Here is an 8555-nt window from a genome sequence, read left to right as displayed (position 1 = left end):
GCCAAAACAATGCCTCCCCTCTCCAATACAGTTCTATGGACTTAGACACTCTTATGACTGGTTTTATAGGCCATTTGTAGCAGCATTTTGGTCGCAGTGTGGCATCCATTTTAGAAAGTGCTTATGTTTACGTCTGCTGAATTCAACCAGTTTCGGTCACTTTAATGACTTCGGGGTATAATTCACCTGAACTACACAACTATTCAAACGTCTCCTTACTTTGCAAGTAGTCTCTGGGCCAGGGAAGACTGTGATCATCACTCTAATTGCTGACTTTGGCATTGATAACCAAAGGTCAGAGAGAGTGAGTGATACTTCCAGGTATCATTTGTAAACACAAACCAGCCACAGGTCAACTTTTAAATGAAAGGGTCATGTTTAGCACCTCCTAGTGGTGATAGGAATGAACTGAAAATGGCAACCTTGGTTAAACAGTCCAACTGCTTGTCAATAGTGTCACCCACAGTCGGAAAGGAGAACTGCTCTTGAAAAGCCAAAACTACACATTGAGTGGCTCATCCATGTTATAAACAGCATCCGCACTGTATGTGTATTTAATATTTGCATATTGCATTATGGCAGAGGTAAACGACATGAAAGACAACTAACTTCATCGTACTTCTTTTAATCAGCAATATTGGCAGACACACAGATATGAAACCAAAACAGAATAATTGATGTTTTAATAACAAACTGGAATTGAATATTTACAAAATGAACTAGTATGATGAGCATAATAACGCTGTTCCACATTGTACTATTTTCTCTTTATAGGAATCTAAATCAAACATGACATCGGAAAATAATGATCCAAAGTAGCCGACTCTAGATAGTTTGTAATTACACCTATTGATTAGTTCCCCCTGTCTAAACAGTTCCCATAGTCTTTAGTGTAAAATACCTCACACTTCATACTTTCCTTCAAAAACACACAATCTCACTGCAAAAATATATTTTCATGAAAATCCTAAATATGAATGAGTAAACAAGCAGGTAATGCAGCCACAGATCTCTACAGAGCCAGTGCATTTGTAACCGTTTTAGCTATTGAAAAGCTTCTTTCTGCCCTCCATTCCAGACATGGACTCCACATTCTTACGCCAGTCACCCGGGTCCACTTTCTGTCAAGAGAATGGACAGTAACCTTTATTTTACCAGGAAGGTCAATTAAGAAAAACATCTTATTTTACGACGACGGCCTGGTTGCCATGGTCACGTACAGCATGGATGACCAAACACGACTCAGACACGGCAACAAGACCAGTGAATCTCTGTATCTTGATCAGTATCATTTGAATCAAACCTTTACCCAAATGTGTTGAATTATTTGGACTAACTACCCATTGTTACCACATGTTTGTGTAGTTAGTACCCGAGAAAATACAGTACCAACTGAAACTGCGCTGTAAACTATAACATTACCAGAAGCCATTGCATTAGTTTTTTATTCTAAACTTCCCAGTCTTACCTCCTCTTCCTTCTTGTCTTTCTTGACTGTCTTCAGGTTGGACTTGAAGTCTGACTTGGAGCTGAGTTTGGCCTCAGTCAGAGCCCCCAGCATAGCGTCGGCAGACTTCTTGACCCTCTTGAGGTTAGGTCGCTTCCCCCCCTTCAGCTCGTTGATCTTTGCATTCAGGTCCGCGAGCTGAGATGTTCATACAGAGAAAAGGTTCACTCTCCTGTACCCTTATCAGCTTAGCATGTTGCCATTTGTGGTCTTAGCATTTCAATGAAAATCAAAACGCTTTTGTTTGAAAAAGAAAGCATTTTGTGGCACTTTTGGAACTTCTAGAATATTGAAATGACCAAAAGAAGTCAGTATAAAAATAGTTATCTTCAACGAAATACACTTTGAGGCACTTTCATAGATCTCAAGTAACTTCAGGTAACGGTCCTGAGTCTGACAGTTACCTGAACTTCTAGAATATTGAAATCACCAAAAGAAGTCAGTATAAAAATAGTTATCTTCAATGAAATACACTTTGAGGCACTTTCATAGATCTCAGGTAACTTCAGGTAACTGTCCTGAGTCTGACAGTGTAAACTCGTTTAATTTACATTACAAAAAGCAAACCTCTTTCTCATTCTTGAGCACTTTTGCTTCGATATCGTATCGTGCCTCATCCACCGTGTCACATTTCCTGTGCAGTTCCTTACAGAGCTCCTGTGAAGAAAAAAGACTCAGTCATATATAAGCCACCAAGGACTGTTGAAAAAGTACTGTGGGAGGATGCATCAAACAAACTACAAAAGCCACCTCTTTAAAATTCCATTCACTCATCAATGAGACAGGTAGAAAGGCGCTACAATTTTTTTTTTGACATGTCTAAACAAAAAAGGAGATGCTGTTCTTTACCAACAGCACGCCAGGGAATAAATCCTGACAACGTAAGCTTGGATGGCTAATATCTGAGCCCCAAAGAGCACCTTATTCCCTGCTACCTTTGACCAGAGCCAGAGATGGGCATATAGACTATCTTGCTACAATTAAAAAATACTCTAAAGACCAATGTATCAAAATAAAAGAGCAAATACTTCTGCAAATGATTGTATTTAATCAAACTACAGTTATTTTAGGTATTTTCAAAATACATTTGCAAGTACACGCCTTCACTACAACAACATTCTGTAATGGATACAAAAAAAACATTTTACTTGCTATGGTTGTGACATTTGAGTCGACCAACCACTGCTCTCGCACATTGGCTAACCGGGTCTACCTGCATTGTGTCCCGCCACTCACCACCCACCACCCCCTCTTTTACGCTACTGCTACTCTCTGTTTATCATATATGCATAGTCACTTTAACCATATCTACATGTACATACTACCTCAATCAGCCTGACTAACCAGTGTCTGTATGTAGCCTCACTACTGTAAATAGCCTGTCTTTTTACTGTTGTTTTATTTTTTTACTTACCTATTTTTCACCTAATACCTTTTTGGCACTATTGGTTAGAGCCTGTAATTAAGCATTTCACTGTAAGGTCGGCGCACGTGACAAATACACCTTGATTTGATTTGATATTTGGTTGTTTATCAACTTTAGTTGAATGCACTGACTATAAATTACTCTGGAGAAGAGTGTCTGCTAAATTAGCAAAATGTAAATGTTTATGTAAAAAGAAACAATTGCAAAGCACACTGGGTATTCCTTTTGGCCTTGTTTCATGGGGAGGAGAGCATTAGAATAATTCCCTGCAAGTGTTCATTTTTTACGTTTACATATTGGTCATTTACCAGACACTTTTATCACACCATAGTGCCAGCAGACTTCTGATACCAATACAGGGTGAAAGGGGGCCAACAAATTGTGAACCACTATAAAAAAATGGTATAGAAATGTATTTTGTATTTTACAAAATAAAAATACAGATCTCAAAAGTACTATATCTTGTTACAAAACACATTGAATTGTAGTTCAGGACAGTGAAATACAAATTGAAATACATATTTCAAAAACATGTAACAGAAATACTGCTCATCTGTGTCCAGAGCCATATACACTCTGGACTATAGAAGTGTAATAGATAGGTACTTGAACGTTGGGCCTTGGCATTATGTAAGTGTACCTGAAGCTCTTGCACAGATAGGCCGGAGAGTTTCAGCGGTGGTACTCTCTCGCTCAAGGTGCTCTCCCTCTCTGTCACCTTGTTGCTTTGCTCCTGGACCAGCAAGACCCCAGCTTTCTTCAGTAGCTTTTGCTGTAAGGGAACATGACTGAACAACTTAATGATAACACAGTACAATTCATAGTTTAAATGATGTACCAAATAGTCTGTTTTCAAATGTTTTTGAACTTGTATTTATTATTGCAATCAGTTTTGGCGAACATGGTTTTCTAGGCACTTGTATGTTGTTGTTGTTGTTGTGTGTGTACAGATGTAGGATCTTAATTTGATAATTCTTTGGTGCTGAGAATTTTGTGATTTACATAAATTCACTGAAAACCCACTCTAGCGCACAGTTATATTAACATTATTGCACTTCATCTAGCCTACTTTTGGCAAGGTAATAGCCTAACCACCCATCAAGCAACATTATTGACTAAAGCAGGGGTGTCAAACTCATTTTGCTCGCATTCGGTCTTCAATGAGGTCTGGGGCGGCTGCACTGAAAATGTGTTATATTTTCTCAGCGTCAAAATGTGCAGCAAAAATTGTCCTCTATCCATAGTTTTTGTATGGGATTTGTCCCCCCCCCCAAAAAAAACATATTTCCATGACATAGACTGACCAGGTGAATCCAGATTAAAGCTATGATCCTTTATTGATGTCACTTCCATCAGTGTAGATGAAGGGGAGACGACAGGTTAAATCAGGATTTTTAAGCCTTGAGACACTAGAGACGTGGATTGTGAATTTGTGCCATTCAGAGGGTGAACGGGGTATGGTAGTAGGTGCCAGGTTTGAGTGTGTCAAGAAATGCAACGCTGCAGGGTTTTTCACGCTCAACAGTTTCCTGTGTGTATAAATAACGGTCCACCACCCAAAGGACATCCAGCCAACTGTGGCAAGCATTGGAGTTAACATGGGCCAACATCCTTGTGGAACACTTTTGACACCTTGTGGAGTCCATGCCCCGATGAGTTGAGGCTGTTTTGTTTTGTATGCTCAGTGTATATAATATACACTACCATTCAAAAGTTTGGGGTCACTTGGAAATGTCCTTATTTTTGAAAGAAAAGCACATTTTTTAGTCCATTAAAATAACATTATTTTGATCAGAAATACATTGTAGACATTGTTAATGTTGTAAATGGCTATTGTAGCTGGAAAAAGCAGATGTTTTTTAGCCTGTAATCAAACCCACAAATCATGAAGCTCCAGATACTCAACTAGTCTAAAGAAGGCCAGTTTTATTGCTTCTTTAATCAGGATAACAGTTTATAGCTGTGGTAGCATAATTGCAATTTCTAATGATCAATGAGCCTTTTAAAATGATCAATTTGGATTAGCTAACACAATGTGCCATTGGAACACATGATTGCGGATAATTGGCCTCTGTACACCTATGTAGATATTCCATTAAAAATCAGCCATTTTGAGCTACAATACTCATTTACAACAGTAACCATATCTACAATGTCTACAATGTCTTTCGGATCAATTTGATGTTATTTTAAATGGACAAAAAATGAGCTTTCCTTTCAAAAACAAGGAGCTTTCCAAGTGACCCCAAACTTTTGAATGGTAGCGTATATATTTCTGTACTCAAACCGCGCGCAGGCCGGTTTGGACACCCTTTTGGGTCAGATCCAGATGGTTTGCTGTGACAATATGCTGTAGGTCAAATTAAGATCCTACATCTGACCATGTGTACTAGTCATATGCAGCCTGCTAAACATACATATGCTCTCAGTACTATGAATACATGTTCTTGTTCATGTCCATACAGAAGAAAACTCCCATCAGACCGACCTACCTTCAGCAGTAACCTGCGGGTTGCTGAGTACTTTGTCTTTTTCTGAAAGAGAGAGATGAGACATACCGAGTATATTATAGGCTCATTACAGTCACTAATCATGTTAGCACATCTTCATATGTAGGTAGGCCCATTCATTACAGTCACTGATGATGTTAGCCTATAGTCATATGTGGTCTCTATTACAACGGAGCTACAGAGCATACAACCGCCTGTCTCTATTGATTAGGATGAGCTGTGGTTCCTAATGTAATAGAATGTAATGCTCCGCCACCAAATCACCAGCCTTCATTGAAGCACAGTCTCAGAGAGCAAGGGGCTCATTTCTACTCAGTATGTGGCTCTGTATTGATACCAAATGAATCCTTCCGTGTTGATACTGCTACGGTGGCCTTGGGATCATTTGGATGATTATCAGTTAGCCTGAGACAAATGGCCTTGCGACACGACAATTACTCAGTAATTGCTGATAGATTATAATGTCTAACATGTTAAGTCCCACAAGCTGTTGCCAAGCTGTCAGTGTGGCTATTCATAAGCATGACATGCTAACTGCTTTGCATAGCATATGTATACAGTACCAAAATGACCATTACAAAGGTTTGATTGTGCAAAAAAAAGCAAATTAATGAACAAAAGGGCATTTTTACGATATGAGGTACAACAAAGGGTATGAGGGGGGGGAAATATGTCCAAAACTGACTTACCGGTCTGTTTCAACATATTGCAAACCAAACAAACAAACAAACAAATCGAAAGAAGGCGTTATTTTCTGTCCCATATTGACAACATTGCCATAGTTGGGTGATTGATTGAAAGACACAGAGTGTGACAGTTACAGACTCACCCCTCAGACATGGCTGTTCTGGTTTATGAGTACTGCTGGGGAGCCAACATAGCTGTGGTCAGAGGTTTATTGGCAGAACATTCCCAACACTAGACATCATATGGAAAGTATCAGAGATGTAAGAATCAATGTGTCATACTAAGAACAATGATCACTTATGAATATCATGTAATAGGTTACATCACACATGTGTTAGACTTGTGATTAGTAGGGGCTACAGTAAAAAAAAAAAAAATCACTCATCATAGAAGTTATTGGAAAAAACAGTTGTGATCATCAAGGTCCCCCACAAGGTCCTCATGTCCTGACTTGGATAAAAGAGGCTGACCTTGGCTCTCTTATTACCCAGAGAACAGGGGTTCACTGTCAAGGTTAACATGGTCCTTGGATGGAATTGTCTGATGATAGAAAATGATGAAGGAGAAAAAGGTTTAAATACTCAAGATCCTTTAAAAACAATTTCTCCTGACATTTTCTCAGCATTTCTCCTCTCCCCTCGTGTGTGTTGCTATACCCTTGAGCCATTATCACCTTTGGTGCTAGCATGAACTACTGTGCAAGGGGAAAGTTTGACCGACCAAGGGTATTGTTGCAGTACATGCTGCACCAGGCCACCAAATAACTGAGGTCCATTGAGTAAAAAGGCTGTCTGCTTTAATGTCACCATTGTGACATTACAAGGAAAGATCAACCTTGTGACCTTTCCGGTGGCATGCTGTTCTACTGGTAGGGAAGACTTATTAGCCCCCAGTGTTAAAATAAAGCCTCTGGGCTCCTTACAGTAAAGTAGACACGCGTGTGAACGGACCCAGACCCAGACACACACACACACACACACACACACACACACACACACACACACACACACACACACACACACACACACACACACACACACACACACACACACACACACACACACACACACACACACACACACACACGCACGCACGCACGCACACGCACGCATACACGCACGCGCACGCACACGCACACGCACACGCACGCATACACGCACGCACACACATCTCAGGTTGCCCGCCCCAGCCACTGAGTAACGGTGGGAGGGGACTCAAAATCAATGCCACATTTTACAACCAAGCAGGTCAAACACCATTAAAATACAATTTTATTACAATAATTACTCATTGCAAATATGAGCAAAGATATGAGGTGTGACTGCTACAGCATTAACACACTAGCCCCAATGAGGTAAACACAAACCATACACACTGCTGGCAACTGCTGGCAATTACTGACACTTAATCTATTTGTATCGTTAATTTATAGGAAATAATCCCTGAAAAGCGAACTCATTTCTTATTTGAACAATGTCAACCCAAATTCTACTTTACATGGCAGATTGCTATCGACAACGGTCTTAACCAAAAAAGAAAATATACTTGAAACATTCAAAAGACCTAACTGCTTTAATTGCTCTCACATATTTCTCCGAATATTATTTGCTTTCATAGACTGAGCCGAGACGATCGGATAACTTACCTTTAAAAGAGATGCCAATCAGAGAGTGAACGTGTAGCAGTGATGTCGTGCAGGAAAAAGCGGTTTATGATTTTGAATGATTGATTTATGGCTTCTGCTGCCTCATGTGGATGGCTCTCTAAAATAGGGGCCCTTAATACGCCTCCCTAACACACATTGGCTACATTATGATCACCATGTGTGTGTGTGTGTGTGTGTGTGGGGGGGGGGTATCTTGCCCTTCCCTGTCCTCAACCCTTGAATCACTGCCCTGATAGAGACATAAAGGGGCACAATGGCACTTTACTTTGATATGTAGAAGAGTTATATGAGGACAGCTCATAACAATGTCTGGAACAAAGTTTTAATGAGGATTGTACTATACTGTAGTTTTTACTGTAGTGTTACTCAGGACTGTATTATATTGTAGTATTTATGTTTAATTTTATTATGTTTTACATAGAAGTGGAGGCTTTCTCCTTCAGGAAAGATACTGGAGAAATACAAAAAATAAAATTAAAGCTTTTAAACATTATACACATACATGTGGGCTTCTGAGTGGCACAGCGGTCTAAGACACTGCATCTCAGTGCAAGAGGTGTCACTACAGTCCCTGGTTTGAATCCAGGCTGTATCACATTTGGCCGTGATTGGGAGTCCCATAGGGCGGGGCACAATTGGCCCCGTGTCGTCCGGGTTTGGCCGGGGTAGGCCGTCACTGTCATTAAGAATTTGTTTTAACTGACTTTCCTAGTTAAATAAAGATTACACAGACATGACATACCGTTGGGTGGAATGTGG

At 40.0% G+C, this 8555-nt stretch overlaps 1 protein-coding gene across 5 annotated transcripts; it reads right to left on the bottom strand.

Moving 5' to 3' along the window:
- Window positions 1-609: 609 nt before the first annotated feature.
- Window positions 610-7911, bottom strand: LOC124013536 (troponin I, slow skeletal muscle-like). Of its 5 annotated transcripts, none has more exons than XM_046327851.1 (9): window positions 7776-7911; window positions 6601-6670; window positions 6273-6307; window positions 6133-6136; window positions 5426-5467; window positions 3574-3705; window positions 2075-2164; window positions 1469-1645; window positions 610-1121 (listed from the first exon to the last, which is right to left on the bottom strand). In XM_046327851.1, the coding sequence occupies exons 3-9, from the start codon at window positions 6281-6283 to the stop codon at window positions 1041-1043; spliced, it is 537 nt and encodes a 178-aa protein (XP_046183807.1). In that variant the 5' UTR covers window positions 6284-6307; window positions 6601-6670; window positions 7776-7911; the 3' UTR covers window positions 610-1040. The 5 variants fall into 5 exon arrangements, with proteins under 5 accessions (XP_046183807.1, XP_046183808.1, XP_046183805.1 ...); XM_046327852.1 differs by having other exon boundaries at window positions 6273-6304; XM_046327849.1 differs by lacking the exon at window positions 6601-6670 and having other exon boundaries at window positions 6273-6361; window positions 7776-7900.
- Window positions 7912-8555: the final 644 nt, after the last annotated feature.

Source organism: Oncorhynchus gorbuscha, linkage group LG25 (genome assembly GCF_021184085.1).
Source record: "Oncorhynchus gorbuscha isolate QuinsamMale2020 ecotype Even-year linkage group LG25, OgorEven_v1.0, whole genome shotgun sequence".
NCBI classification, from domain to species: domain Eukaryota; kingdom Metazoa; phylum Chordata; class Actinopteri; order Salmoniformes; family Salmonidae; genus Oncorhynchus; species Oncorhynchus gorbuscha.
The sequence above is the reverse complement of the archived record's forward strand: the minus strand, read 5'-3'. Positions and strand labels throughout refer to the sequence as shown.

Bases quoted from the DNA above. Each gene is read 5' to 3' on its own strand.
- LOC124013536 (XM_046327851.1), bottom strand. The intron at 2,165-3,573 runs GTACACTTACAT...TTTTCTTCACAG, and splicing joins TATCTGTGCAAGAGCTTCAG to GAGCTCTGTAAGGAACTGCA. The intron at 1,122-1,468 runs GTAAGACTGGGA...TTCTCTTGACAG, and splicing joins AAGACAAGAAGGAAGAGGAG to AAAGTGGACCCGGGTGACTG.